This window comes from Sceloporus occidentalis, unplaced genomic scaffold, assembly GCF_023333645.1.
Source record: "Sceloporus occidentalis isolate IW3139 unplaced genomic scaffold, rSceOcc1.0.p SCAF_18, whole genome shotgun sequence".
Classification (NCBI taxonomy): domain Eukaryota; kingdom Metazoa; phylum Chordata; class Lepidosauria; order Squamata; family Phrynosomatidae; genus Sceloporus; species Sceloporus occidentalis.
Window position 1 is genome coordinate 13,770,884 of NW_028316998.1, and position 15,477 is coordinate 13,786,360.

Here is a 15,477-nt window from a genome sequence, read left to right on the forward strand (position 1 = left end):
GTGATAGAGAAAAATTAAATAGATATTTTATATATTTTTAATCAGCTGGGTTAGTCATGCTAAAACATCTTTGTATGCTATGTTGGTTGAGACGTTACAGTAAGATTACCATCATTTAAACTGACTGCAATAATGAGTCCCAGCACAAAATTGAATCCGTGCATATTAATGAAATTCTATTATTTTAGAGATATTACAGAGCTTCTATTTTATTTACCGCTTTGATACATGAAAGCAACTTGCAATTTCAGTTAAATCGCTGTTAGCAATTTTGAATCGGCATCGTATAAATTCACTGGATGTTGTATGGCAATAATGATTACAGTGCAACAATTCTAGAATTCCAGCATAATTCTCTATACATTTGTTTTCTATATACAAAACAAGCGCAAGGGCAAAAATAAAGAGATTTTAATTATTGTCAAAGCAGTACATTGTGTATATATTCCTTACAAAATTGTTATCTGTCAAATCCATGTCTGTTTTATTAATTACACATTATTAACCTCTCCCTTTTAAATATGCCAAATGATTTAATTAAACAGTAACAGGAGAGGATTTAGAGCAAGAGGATGGATTATTAAAAACTGAATGGTAATGAAAATTAGTGGCAACATACCTTGAATAGCCTTTAAGCAAAGCAAAGTCTGGGAAATTAGGTACAGTGTGTTGGGTAAGTTTATTTTTGGACCAAATACATATTCTATCTTTGTGAGTAAAGGTTCTCTTTTTGCCATTTTTTTGTGGGATTCATAAAGCAGATTGGTAATTCATTTTTGGCATGTGTCTGGAAATTCTGTAATCATGTCTGTGCAATTGGCCATGGTAGCCCCAAGGAGCTGAGGGGGGGGGGGGTTGCAAGGACTTTAATATAATCAGGTAAAAAAAAATAAAAAATAATTACATGACCATTCCTTTAAGCAGCAAAGCTCTTCATAGCAAAAAAAGATTACCAATGCTATATGTTGGTGAATACGACGCAGCTCACCAGGTAGAATGTAAAACATTCCTTTTCACATTATAATTCAAACTCAAAATTTCATAAATTATTAGATCAGTCTTTGTAGGCTGCCATTTTTTTAAATGTCAGGTACACTAAAATTCAATACCGCAGTAGCTATTTTCATATTAATGCACTTCACAGCGTACTTCTCCAAATATAATTGCAACTTTAACAATGAACTCTTACCCCCTCAGTAAAAAGCTGTGACCGGGGAAAGGAAAAAGCGAGAGAGCATTTAGCATTCAGAATGTCTACAGACAATAATTTATTGTAACTCATCTGTAACAAGGCCCGGCACTGATTTATAAGTTGATTTGAAAAATAAATAAAAGTGATAGAAACCTGCATTTGGTTTTAATGATGGACTGTTGCAGCGTGAAAAGTAAGGATAGGAAACATTGCTGGGAAATTAGATATTATGCCCTGAGGAAAGCTGCAGCTACCAGCCCATTAATTATTAGATATTTATTATTAAAAATTTCTTTTCATGAGTGACTGCAGAAAATTTGTGCTGTTCAAGATGCTGGCGTCTCATATGAACAAAGTGTTTTTTTTTTTCTTTTCTTACGCCCGCGTACCTGTTGAATGGAAGTCATATCTACCCATGCTTTTATTATGCATTCTAGTACAGAGTTTCATTACCGTTAAGAATATTTAGTACGCAATTGTTACCACAGTAAATCAGAATTCAATGTCGGTCACCTCAAAATTCCAATGAAACAAGGCCTTCTTTTCCAAAATGAAAAAAAATAATAATTCAAACTGTAGCAGTAATCTAGAATAGACTTCAAGCTCTGGGTTTCAAAAAATTCTCTGAAGGGATAAAATGATTATTTAGTGCAAGTGCATATTTCATATAAGGGAAAATAATTTCGGTTGGCTATTCCTCACCATATACTAGTTTTTAGATTTGATATTCACTTCTAAATAATACCCCTAATTTTGGAAGTCACCAATGCAGCTGTACAGATTTAGTCCGATGTACACTCTGCAGTGTCATACCCTCTGGGGTATATTATGTATGCTTCATATAAATTGGTTTTCAAACCAGTATTGTTCAGAGGATGGCTAACAAGCCAGGCAGTTGCTCTTTGGGCTTTGAGATTTTAAGTTTGTTTTTTTTTATCTCATCCAAAGCTTTTGTTTTTTTGTGATTTACTTGAAATTGCACAAATAATAGTAATGAGCTTAAGTGAAGACTTTGAATATTAACCCTTTGCAATTATTCAAGGTAGTCCCCTGTTAGTGATGCCATCAACATAAAGAGAAACACTCCATGTCAGGAGGTAAAGATATTATGAACGGAGTCAAGTTCAAGCAAGCATTTTACCTATCATACAACTAAAAAGCACCACTTAGGATGGCCAGATAACGTTTGCTTTTCTGTGACTCTGTATTTGACAAGACCGAGCACAAAATGTGTTTTGAGTAGATGTACCTCTAGTACATTCACCTCAGCTTACTGTGGTAGCTTATCCGTAACACACCGTGAACTAAATGACAGGAAAACGTTTTCTACCGAACGGCAAACTCACCATTAAGCGAATAAACCTCTTAAGATTTCTATGCTTTCCCCACTAAGTCAGAAGAACAACTAAAAACCAGCAGCGGCTGCTACAGCATTGTGCAAGCAGCTTGTTTTAAGGATGCCTAGTAATCAGCATCACAATCCATAAACTGGGCAGCTTTATCCTCCAGTGTTAGTAATTTATAATGAACCATAAACATGTCTGGAGATATTGGAAGTTGAAGAACAATGGCTAGATGACATAAAAAGAACTTTGTATCCACAAGAAAATTTGCTACATATAACAACAAAAAAAAGGCACTTTCCTTCATTTGAAAGAACATTTTCCCATGTTTTTAATTTTATATACATGGCTTATAAAAAGATTGCTGTACAAACATACATACCTGTTAAACAGGTGCTGAGTGAATCAACATACTTTCTAATCATTTATATTAATCCTATGTAACCTATCGCTGACCAATGATGAAAAATGATGTAGCCCACAAGGAATTAAAGAGATATATGTACCCAGGGCACGTGGTCGCCCTGCTTCATTGTTATTCCACAATATTAACCCCTCTCTCAAACGTTCCACATTCTTCCTTCACTCATCATATCCTCTGCCATTCTCTCCTTTCCTAAGCCTCACTCCTACTGTATTCCGGATACTAAAACTATATTAGCAATCATGACTCACATCGTAACTAAAACATTGTCCCTTTGTACTTTGGAAAGAAAATCAATACAAATCTACATCAAGAATTCTATACACAGGTTTCGTAATTTTTTCAGGTGATCTTTGCAAAGGCTGATATTCGCTTTGTAATGCCAAATATGTGCGTACAGCTTCAACTTCAGGAGGAACAAGGACAAAGTCTTTTCTGCTTGAGAACCCCAAGGTAATGGATGGGCTGCCATCGCGTCCTGCTGTGACAATATCTAGAGACAGATACTTTATATACAATGCTATTTGCAGTTCAGATGAGCTTTAGACATTCAGTATTATTTATGACACAAGTTAAAGAATATTACAGAGGTCACCAGTTCTACTAAATGAGATTATACTGATGTAACGGGAAAGGGTAATAAACATTTCATTTTATACTCCATTCTGCTATTTTATTAACGTACAAAATCCTGCCACAGGAGCAAAGCTCTAAGTAGACTTTATGACCTATGTAAAAATAATATCCGCCCGCCAATAAATTTAAGTACACATATTGTTCAATAACGGTGTTAAAATTAAAAAGACTATACAGCAATCATGGGTTCAACGTCCAGGGCACCTTAAAAGCAATTGTCATATTTATATCTAATTGGAACAACGGCCGATACGGGATTATGCCACATCATGACAAAAACATATATAATTAAATCATGTTTAATTAAATGCTATACTTGAAAAGTATTGCTTAAATTTTCTTTTATTGTAGATTTTAAATTTAAAAAAACTGCTTGATATCTTGTGACATTACACCTGACATTTAACCCCTATATGACAATTTTCCATTATTGAACCTGTTGTATCATTGATCATTTAAATATAGGAACCTGCAATTTACTGTAATTCAAACCATTTGTAAGATTATAAGACATGTATTTTGAGTTTCGTGACTGGCTAAAATTATTACTGGTAGAAAATACTTTATAGCAATGGGAAAATCCAAGACGAAAAAGAAAACTGCGCTAAATCTTAAGTCAGGTAACAGAATCTAATAACAGATCACACACTTGACAAATGAACATGCAGCTTTAAATCATTAATAGGTTTTTTTATTATTTGTAAAGAGACCCATGCTCAAAACCAGATTTTTTTTTTTTGGAATGTCCATTACCTGACTGATTTACCTAAAAAGAAAGATGCGATTTACATTTTAACTCACAGTTACATTCTAAACATAATGACAATTTGGTCTTAATAAACACTGATGAAGAGTCCTTTTGTAGTATTAAAACAATCAGAAATTGCCTTGGTCCTGACAGCGAGGTTGCTCAGGTAGTGAACGCCATTAAAGGAGGTCATATGACACCTCACCCAAATAGTGGAAACAGCTCCTGTGCTGTAATATTATCTAATTCTCTCCTTGGCAGGAGCAAGCAGGCAATATGCCTTAACCTTATCCTCAGTTCCTCCATATTCCCTTTGGAAAAATATAATCATTTAATGATTGTGGTAATAAAATAAAAATAAAACTTAGAAAAATAAAAAAGGTATTTATACAGTCTGAGAGAACGTCCTTATTTTTCCTTCTGTACCTCTCTTCTTCAAAAGGCTGTAAAGATGGGATACTTTCATTGTATCCATATTCTTGCTGTAAACATTTAAAAATATGCCTAGTACGACTAACAGTCCAGACCAGATATACCTGAAAAAGACAGAAGATGGTTATAGGTTAACTGGTTCAAAAAATAAGCCGGGCATTGATAGGGACAATTCTGAGAAAGAGTGGTAAATGTGGACTATAATCAGCATTATACATTACATTTATTTATATAGCGCCAGCAGATTCCATAGCGCTGGTAGAATCGGTAAAAATAATTTAAAATCACACGCAATCACAAACTGGGACAAAGGAGAAGAGAGTCCCGCTCTTGTGAGCTTACAGTCTAGTCGGTGCTTGAGGGGGAAGCGAAACAGTAAGAAGTTAATTGAGTCAGGATAATCTGTAGAGTTTGTTGGTCATTCAGATGGCTTGATTAGGATGCTGGCTGAAAGTGTTAGGAGGAAAAGTTAGGAGGAAAAGCTTTAACAAAAAAAATGCAATAACTTTCAACTATGATATATTAACATAGTATACACAATTATTACTTACTGAAAGGTGAAGGGCTTTGCAAAAAACAAGAAGGAAAGTACAATTGTCATTGCTTTTCTCCCAGTTGTTACTGCAAATAAATGGGATATAAAATTAGAAAAAAGCATACCGTATTAGACAATTTAGAAACATTTCTAGATATGTTTTACTATTTAAAGCAGTATACATGAAAAGAAGAGATGAAAACAGATGCTATTAAATATTCTCCTCATTAGCGTGAGTGAACAAGTGTGGACCTGTAATTGACTAATCTGTGGATGACCTGGTGTAGTTCTTGAATTATACAAAATACCCACCTTGACCAACGTTTAAACCCATACATTTCCTAGCAAAACGGTAAGAGGCCTATATATCAACATGACTAAGCTATTCCGATATATCCCAACTATCCTACAATTTCTGGTGACCAGAGGGAACCTAACTGCATATCTAAGGCTTGTTTCAAGTAGAGCATTTTCTGCCTTGCTTCCCACATATTATATGGTATTTGAAATGCATTCTTACCTGTTACAGCGAGTAGGGCACCAAACAATTTAATCAAAGCAAGTACAAAAGAGATCCCAAAGTATCCAGTCAAGGAGAAAAGGAATGCATATCCATATGTCTGAAATAGATGCTAAAACACACAATGTTCATGCTGTAATGTGGTCAGTTAAAGGATAACTTTTGAAACTGTTCTTGCTGACTGGGTCATTCCATTGGTTGGTAAGGTGCAGACCAATTTTTTAATTCTGCTTCTTAAACAAAGCCCCCATGAACCATACAATCTATAGACATTACCAGTATCGGTACTGTTGCCGACGGGTTTTGTCGGTTTTGGTAGAAGTCAGCATCGTTTAGTTAGTGACTCTGGATTTTTTTATTGAATCCTTTTAAAATAATGATTTTGTTACATAAAACTCACTTTTATTATGAGTAAGGTTTGCCCAATTGTTTCCTTAAGGGTTGAAACAAATACTACTGGCCCTTTAAGAACGCAGATTCACACTGGGTTTGCATTGCGCTTGGTATTGTACTAAACATTTGCAAGTTACGTATCTTATAAAATACTGAAGATACCCATGCTATATGAAAATACAATTTTCCAACATCCTGCCCCATTTTTTATTTTCCCAACGACAAAGCCCACGCCCTTTATTCTGAGTTCTTAATAATATATCATATTTTTGTACATACCTTTGAACAGAATGCTATGGCTGGACTTAGACCGCTGGTAGCTGCCAAGCCGAATAAAATGTAAACAAATCCTATTGAATAGGAATACAGAACCTGGAACATTAAAATAAATAAGGTTACACTGACTTTTAGTAAGAATGAGCTCCATGAGATCGTTATTTTATTTTACTCCCATGAGTACCTATTTAGGCACACATTCTGCTGCATAAGTGACTTCCATGCCATTTGTTTCAGGAACTTGCACTATTCGGGTCCGATCTAAAGCTATGTCTGGTCAATTAAAAAAACAGTCTAATCCCCCCAAAAAGTATATATCATATATCTATCTATAGATATATATCTATCTATAGATATATATCTATCTATATCTATAATTTTTAAACTGTGAAGGAAGAGCAGGTGAAATCATTACCATTTCAGAGTTTGATCCATTGTGCAACTTCATAGCCTTTTCTTGAACATTTCCTATGACAGCATCAGCACACAAAGCCAACGATATTAGAATCACACCTGAAATGAGGGGGACATTCAAATGTCATTAATGAAGCAACTAAGCGTAGAGTTTTCCAGAAGACGCTTATGTCCAGTTCAGACTTTTATTGCGCTTATTAAAAGTGAATATTGTCTATAAGGGCAAAATAAGAATGGCTCATCTTGGACAGAGATGCCAATATAGAAGCAAAGTGTATTTGCTTTCCCAAAATCACCAGATGTAAGCATTTCAGTTGGGAAAAACATTTCTATATAATTCTCCAGCTCCTGCCAACTGTACTTTTATTGTTTTAAAAAATACCACTCATCTATAGAAAAACCAACTTTGCAAATGCCCATCTAATCTGTCCAAGGCATTATAGTTACTTTTAAATCCATTCCTCAACGGTAATGGCAGGATTTTGTTTAGGTGTGTGATGAGTCTTCGGTGGCAACAAGTCTCAGCAATATTATTAATCGTGATCTCCATTTCTATTCAGCTTTTCATACCTTTTAATTTTCATGGTCCAATTCTTGAAGTCAACCACACAATCAGAAAGAGATGCGAATACAAGCCTTAAACTCAGGGAGTTTATGATAAGAATACTTGCAGGAGACAGAATACGGGAGTGTGCTGTTGTTTATACTTGCTGAATAGTTTTGCTTCCTTTAGGCAAACATGTCATCTGAATAGATTTGTCCCTCACAATGTTCAAAGGAATCTGATTAAATTATGTAAGCAGAGCTTCAGCTAAAATCAGACTAGTTTATGTATCAATGTTTCCGAGAAATTTATGAGTAAAAGTCAAGTGAAGTCAATTTGGCATTTAGTAACTAGCATCCAAAGTGCTACCCTAAGGCTACTGAATCCTTAAGAATTTTTCATTTGAAAGTTAATATAAAACAGAGAAAGTAGTATGTTTTCTGAGAGTCACAATGCCTTCAAGACGTTTGCTGGTTTACGCATTTAGCCATGCATATGCTAGTGTCAATATTCATTTAACATATGGTACCCAATACACTGCCTTTGCAAAGAATAATATGGGATAATAAACTACAGAACTCCTGAAGCTTTTTTCTTCTAGTTATTGTCTCCTTTGTCCCACATTTAGACACGGAGATGCAGATTTAAGGATCTAGGGTTTCCGGGGCCGATGTTAAACAAGAGAACCCTGAGTGTTAAACAAGAGAACCCTGAGCGTGAAACAAGGAGGGAGGCTGACAATGTTACTGAAATTATAGTATATGTATACATTACAATAGGGATGTATATTATGAATAACATATATAGCAGGTTAAGGAACAGCATCCCATGTGGTATACAAATGGAGACGTGGAACACTTGACATATTTCATGCATCTTCCTAATTAAAGACTATTATAGAGTATGGTTAATTAAAAAAAAGGGGTTGGTGTGAAAAATACACACACTTATGGGGCAGGAACACGTAGGACAATATGCTGTATGGTTTAAAAAAAAATAATAATCAAAATCCTCATAACTCAATCTTTTTTAAAGACTGAATTCATGTCTATTTAGAACTTTGGTTTTTTTTCGGACAGCACCGAGTCCTACTCTAGCCAGTTTGTGTCAAAAGAGCTAGGAACAAAGGAATGGGCTGTATACCACCCCCACACATTAGTTGTGTATGTAATTACACACATATATATATATATATATACACACACACACACACGTTTTGTATACATACACACATTATCCACTAATTCCTTGTTCAGCATAAGCAAAATACACAGAGCCTATACAAGATATACTCTTGCTATCGCAATGTACATTCTATCAATTTATTGCAATGGCCTTACCAGTGACATTGAAGTTTGGAGCAACTGTGCTATCAGCCAGTGTAAACCATATAAGACCAAAGCTCATACAGACAGCTGCAGACACATCCGCGGCATTATACCGTTTACCTGTATAAAAAGAGCCAGAAATAGTCGTTTTTGGTGAAAATACGTACGGCAGTTCCCAAATATACACATCAGTTAAATATATACATACCCAGAGCATAGCAAATCTGAGAGGCAGCTCAGAAGTGCGATGTATGAAGGTTTCTCTTTGCTATATCTTTAATATATGGAATTTTATAGTAATTTTTTGTCAATAGACTTATCTTGAGGGCAGGAGGGTTGGCTTAACTGACATACAAAAGAAGCGTATATTTTTCTGCATCGGGAGACGTTCTCGCTCAGGGAAACAAGCGATGTGAAGGCTTCAACCTTGTTTGCAAACAGCAGCATGCCAAAAGCTAGTTGCTTGAAACACAGCAAGCCAGCCCCGTGCCACAAAACTGAAAATGATGCCATGAGAATTTAGTGTCCTTAGTAAAGTACCCCGAGCAGCTTTGGCAATCATCTATAGAATCCACAGATTTTCAAATCATCTTAATGAAAAAAAGATAATGATTTATCACAATAAAGAAGTGTTTGTTTTAATAACCACGCATTACATTTTTATTAATTTATGCTGTTTTGTAGCTCCCTGAGGACTGGCAGATTGTCCATCAAATCATCAACCTGTCATAGATGCTCTACTAACATATGCTGCATGAACTCCCCTTAGCCAGCAGTGTTAGTTCTGTCGGTACAGATTAATGATCACACCATTTTCCTCTAGCATGACTGCCCTGAACATCCTCTATGGCTACATGAACGTAAAAGCCCAATTTAAAGGCACTGTTCTACTTAAACATGAATTGTGCTCTCTGGCATCATAAGCACGACGACGTCCGCAGACCCGCTATTTTATCTTTCCCCTGGATATTTAATTGTGTAAAAACAACACAGAAACATTATAAAAGCGCTGAACTCAGCACCTTCAAATATTCAATGATTAGTGCAGCTTTTCAATGTACAATGTTCTTTTCTGTGTAGTCATCTATGAAAGAGGTCTATTAGAAGACATCTAAGAAAGAGGTTTCAGAAGGACAGTAAAGGGTTGGTAGTTGAGTGGGGATGAGCTAGTTCCTATTGTACAATTCACTGGCTAATTTTCATAGAAGAATGTCCCTAAAAATCGACATATATCATGAAACGGCTTAATACACAGGGATATAACAAACATATTTTACTACACTGCGTAGGTTTAAAAAACAAACAAACAACCTTCTGGTCAATGAATTTTAGAAAGGCATTAAGCTTCTATATATATATATATGGTCTAAAATTAAATTTAGTATAAAAGTATGCGTAGCTTCTAAAAAAGTCCCCCCCCCCATCTGCTCTGCTTAATTTAACCCTTTAACTACATGCAGCACCAGAAACATTACTAATACGGTTGAATGCCTAATCATTAAATGATATTTTGTCTCATTCAACATTTGCTCCCACTACACCTAATGGTCATTTTTATTTTATTAAATCTTCATAAGAAAGAACAAAATGATAGGGTTTATTTGCTTAACGTGCTAGAGAGTGCAATTAACATTTTGTCTAAGTGGAACCACTTTTTTAATTGAGAGTAAATAATAATACCTGCTAAGCTTTTTAAACAAGTGCCATTTTTCATAGAAACCTTATTCCTATTGAATTTACCCAGAGTCCACCTGTGATTTTCTTCTTTTTTTTGGTTTAAATCTGGATGCATACCTTGAATAAAGACGCCTCCAATCATGACAGGGATCAGTTTACAGCACTTGAAAATAACCTGAGTAGGATAATTGAGATATCCCAATGAGGTGTTCGATAGACCCATTGTGGCCACTGTGAGAAAAGCAATGATCATGTAGGTTTTTGCAGGTATTCTGAAAAAATACAAACATTACAAAATTAAAAGAGCACAAGTATCCAAATACATACAATATATACTACAGAGCTTCATGAGCCATACCCAAGTGCTTTGCTCTAGTTAATTTAAAATGCCATCCCTCCTGTCACTCAAAAAGAGACAACAAAGTGGCGACAGTCAACTACTATTATGAATTGCTTAGTTCTGCATGCATAAATAATCAGTAATAATAATATTTTAATAGTGCGCCTCTGTCCAAAGAGCTGTAATAATGTCAGTATAACCTACACATTGGGGTTTATATATAACATTTGATTATGATGCAAACTTTGAAGAGTTTTATCACCATAGCAACCAGTGGGATTTCCCTGCTGCTTTAAAAACTCCATTGGTTGCTATAGTGATAAGATCACTTTTCAAACTGTGCACCAGAATTACTTGTTTTGGATTTTTTTTTTATTATTATTCACAACTACCAGTAGGAAAACCTGACTGTCAAGTATGAGCTGTAAAGACACAGTGAGTCAGCTAATCCATCACAAGACAATTGGCATATTTTGTGTTACAGAATATACTTATTTGATAATATAATTCACAAGAAGTTGTATTCTTGTAATACCACAGCTGTGGTTTTCTAAGGTTTGTCAATAATAAATTGACTTATCATACCCATACTATAAGTGGATTTTATAAAATAAATGGGTTACCTGTCATCATTCCTAAAAATTAAAAGCTTAAGCACATTCTATATACATAAAAAAAAAAGAAAAACATTATATTTCAATAAATAAGTCTGTTCCTGTCGAATAACCTTTAGAAAAAGCCAGTATGGCATAATTCAATTAAGATTGTATTTTCTGTATTGAGCTATATATATTTTAACATACCTTCGTCTTTTATCCTGCGTTAACTGTAGTTCTACCAGTCCAAACATGGAATAAAATCCAAATTGCACTAAAGTCAAGTACCAGCCGAAAGGTTTAAACCCCTCCACGGAAAATATAAGTTCCTACAAGAGACGCACATTTCCAAAGAGCTTGTTAGACTTCTTAGAATTACTTTTTTTCAGGCGTATTATTGGCAATCATAGGCTTTCAATGGTAATTTCATTCACTAAATGTCATGTTTTTTTGTTCCTCTCCAGTAAGAATCCGTAATGGTATCTGGGGCAGTTGTATACATTTATATACTGAAGTGGATGGCCTTAACCGGAGATCCACGCAGCCATTCAGTTTGTAAAATTATGTAAATGGGTGCCTATGATTCACAAGACAAAAAATGTAATTATTTTTTAATTAAACTTGGATCTACAATTGTTACTGTTAAGGAGATAAGTCATTAAAGAGATCACACACACACACACATATTATATATATATATAGTACATACTGAAATGAAACATAGCTTGCTTTGATCTGTGCACAACCTGATTTGTTTTGCAAAATAATTTATGATACTGTATCTGATGTCAGCCTTACTCATGTGTGATTTACTACAAACCGTTCCGGATGGCATAGAACGATCACAACATTATCGAACACCATAAAGTTTTACAAGTGTCAGTACGGGTAAAAAGGAATGACTTCAGCACTGACAATTGTTTCAATTTTATTTCAATATATCTAATTAAACAATTAGCTTGGTTTAGAAGAATATTAACGCAATATTACATAAATTGCAAATATTGGAACCAATCATACACGTGCTGTCGCCCGACATGCGCTGTCCCAATAGGGACCTTCAAAGCTGAAGTTTTTCCTACTCCCATGAAAGTAACACTTTTGTAATTAACGTAGCCCCAGAAATATAACTACGTGTGCTGTTGAAGGCACAAACGTTCCCAAAATATTTTTTTAATTGTGTCGAAATTTGACTAATTCATGTTTAATGTGACACAAAAGCAGGCCTTTATAGCTTGTTGCTATGGTAACTGAAACAAGCTTCTTAAACCGTTCCAGAAGAAAGAATAAACGTACAGACCTAAGGATTATTCGCTTAGCACATTATTTTAACAAAGTTTTGGTCTAAATGGAACAGCACATTTTTTTAACATATGTCATGTCCTCAACGTGCCCACAGGTTCAACCTTAAACATATATTTTAAAAGCACCTGTACATTTTTTTATAGGGTACCTACAGAAGCCTATGGGGTAACCGATTAGGCAAATGACAGTCTACTGCAGTGATAGATGACCAAGCAATATATTATATACACACGCAGCACATTATCATAGGAATCAAATATTACCTGTAAATATCCATATATTAAATAGAAGACAAAAACGCCAGTAACACATATAAAGAACTGCACAGGTTTCTGGAACTGGCTGAGGTTGATCCCAAGCACCCGAATGTCCTCTACAGACTTGATATGTGGCGACATGGATTCGGATTTTGAGGGTATACTGATGGAAATGTACTTCCTCGAGCTGTTAAATTTTAGATCCATGGCTTTGACCTGGTTGCTATCAGGTTTGTCTGAATCGTTGGTTTCTTTTCCTTCTGAAACACTGAAAAAAATTGAATAAAGTAAACTGTATTAAAAAAGACTGAAATAGTCGAGGAAATTATATTTATAAACAGATGGCAGCATTCAAAAGGAAAATGTTGGAAAAATCTCCTCCATCTCCTTTATTTCCGCAAAGTGTATTCTCTCGAACCGTAGGGGTTTATTCACTTAACCCTTTTATTTAATGCATTACGTAGGACCAGAGCAGCTCTTTTTACAGGTAAATCATATGCACTGAGGTCTCACGCCCAGTGCTTTGTACAGCGCTGCAGAATCTGAAGGCGCTATATAAAGTAAATAATAACAGAGTAGCGGAGGACCTCCTGGGATAATTAATACACCATATCATTTGTAGTTTATTTTGGTTGGTGAATAGCACAGATTAAACCAGTTAAAATAAATCAATGAACAGTAGCTATTTATTTAAGATCACTGGAACTCCTATGAGATCGCAAGGATGCAGTCTCCCAGGATACCATTGGGCACAGCTGATTTAGTCAGTAGATTAGCATTTAAATGGACTTCCAGAATACTCGCTTCTTTGGAGGTCCCTAAACACACACGTGACAACTAATAAAATGAGGTGAATGTAAAATATGAACACAAGATCCACGTCACTCTGCTTGGCGGTAGGTATGCCAAAGATACATAATTAGCATTATATAGAGAGAGAGATCGGGCAGTGTGAGGCGCACCCTGCTGTCATCACCTGTCAACCTATTCCCGCCCGCTGTCCTCACGACCCGTGGAGCCCATCTGGTAGCAGCGGCAGCGCCCGGTACAATCGGATGGACTCTGCTGCTGGGCCGCAACCGGCCGCTGATGGGACGAACACAGGGGTTTTCGCACTCTAACAACAGCCGCTTCCGCATTGGTGTCGTCACGCCGTGCTGACGTATGCGCGTGGGGGAGGGGCAGAGAATAAGAGTAGTTGCTATGGGGTACGTGGAGAGCGGTTACTGTATGGCGGGTTACAGGGAAAGGTTAATGAGTAGACATATGTATATATACCGTATATACACACAAACTTATACATTCTGCGGAATAATTCGTGTAACGCACACTTACATTGCTCCGCAACACCTTTCACGCCCTTACCTGACAGGAGTGTTTATTTACACAGTGTGAGCAGTAGCTGTATTACCTCAGAGCCATGTAACATTGTGTTTAATGTGACCCTACCGCCGCGAGTGTTTCAAGAATTGGCCCCCAGGCAGCAATTGCCCCCCTGTGACTCAGGCCAGTGGGCACCTGAGTGCAACAGTTAAGAGTATAGTCTTATATTGTACCAGGTGCCCCTTTCTTGGAGACACAGATCCCATGTTTCTCTCACTTTCTTCTATGATCCTAGAGTGTTTGCTGGGTATGAGTGCATCGCAGTGTTCTACAGCAGTAAGGGTCACAATAATGTGTATAGTAACAGCAAACAATGTGCTTATAAATTAAATTGTGTAAATAAAGTGCATTTTTTTTCTTCTAAATGCTTTACCGTTTAACAAGAAGCAATCAATAGGTTGCAAAGTCTTATTAAAAACATGGTGCCCAGCCCAGCCCCCTAGGTACTTTTCTAACCGTACTTCCTAAGTGTTCCTAAAGATGGAATTGTCATTTTCATGGGACTAATCCAATACTTGCTACGATGACTACTTTATCAGCACTTTTAAATGCATTGAAGTCTACCTTGAAATCTTGCGCAATTCATTTTTGGAGCTGGCTGTTGATGAGTATAGAGTCCATGAGCTTTGAGCCATGAAGTGGCTAGCTTTGTTCCCTGTAGGGCATACAGGGCCACTAGGGAAGACTAGGGGAGGGACTGCCAGCACACACTCTGTATTTTACTTCTCTCCTAGGAAGGATTGGGGCATGGAGGGGGCAGCCTAGGGCCAGGCACTTTAATTTGTCCTTTCTCAGATTTAGCATGACTTATTTATTATTTAAAGTATGTTCTATAAAATATAGTATCTGACATTATTTCAACTATTATATGCTCCTCTAAATACCCTTTAGCACAGCTCAAACATTCATTCATTTGAAAATGACTTTATAAATATTGCTTAATTGATATCTGGGAGACATTTTCAGGGACAAATAATTTCAAAAGACAGAAGAGTTGAGAGAATAGTGGAAAATTATACATGTTGATGTTGTGAATTTTCATATGGTGCCATTTACTCATTGATGGTGGAATCATGTGAGGTGCAGAGCTGTAAACTGCCAGCCAGTGTTTTGTGTCTGTGCTCAGATCTATAT

The 15,477-nt window shown here is 36.1% G+C and overlaps 1 protein-coding gene across 1 annotated transcript; it reads right to left on the bottom strand.

Annotated features, from left to right (window-relative positions):
• Positions 1 to 4,728: 4,728 nt before the first annotated feature.
• On the bottom strand, positions 4,729 to 13,200 carry LOC149302682 (adenosine 3'-phospho 5'-phosphosulfate transporter 2-like). Its single transcript, XM_089482271.1, has 9 exons — positions 12,967 to 13,200; positions 11,606 to 11,727; positions 10,580 to 10,734; positions 8,798 to 8,905; positions 6,915 to 7,012; positions 6,503 to 6,595; positions 5,831 to 5,942; positions 5,327 to 5,396; positions 4,729 to 4,879 (listed from the first exon to the last, which is right to left on the bottom strand). The coding sequence occupies exons 1-9, from the start codon at positions 13,165 to 13,167 to the stop codon at positions 4,729 to 4,731; spliced, it is 1,110 nt and encodes a 369-aa protein (XP_089338397.1). The 5' UTR covers positions 13,168 to 13,200.
• Between the last annotated feature and the right edge of the window lie 2,277 nt (positions 13,201 to 15,477).

Bases quoted from the DNA above. Each gene is read 5' to 3' on its own strand.
- LOC149302682 (XM_089482271.1), bottom strand. From the start codon at position 13,167: ATGGATCTAAAATTTAACAGCTCGAGGAAGTACATTTCCATCAGTATA. The intron at 5,397-5,830 runs GTAAGAATGCAT...ATTTATTTGCAG, and splicing joins TGCCCTACTCGCTGTAACAG to TAACAACTGGGAGAAAAGCA. The intron at 4,880-5,326 runs GTAAGTAATAAT...TGTCTTTTTCAG, and splicing joins GCAAAGCCCTTCACCTTTCA to GTATATCTGGTCTGGACTGT.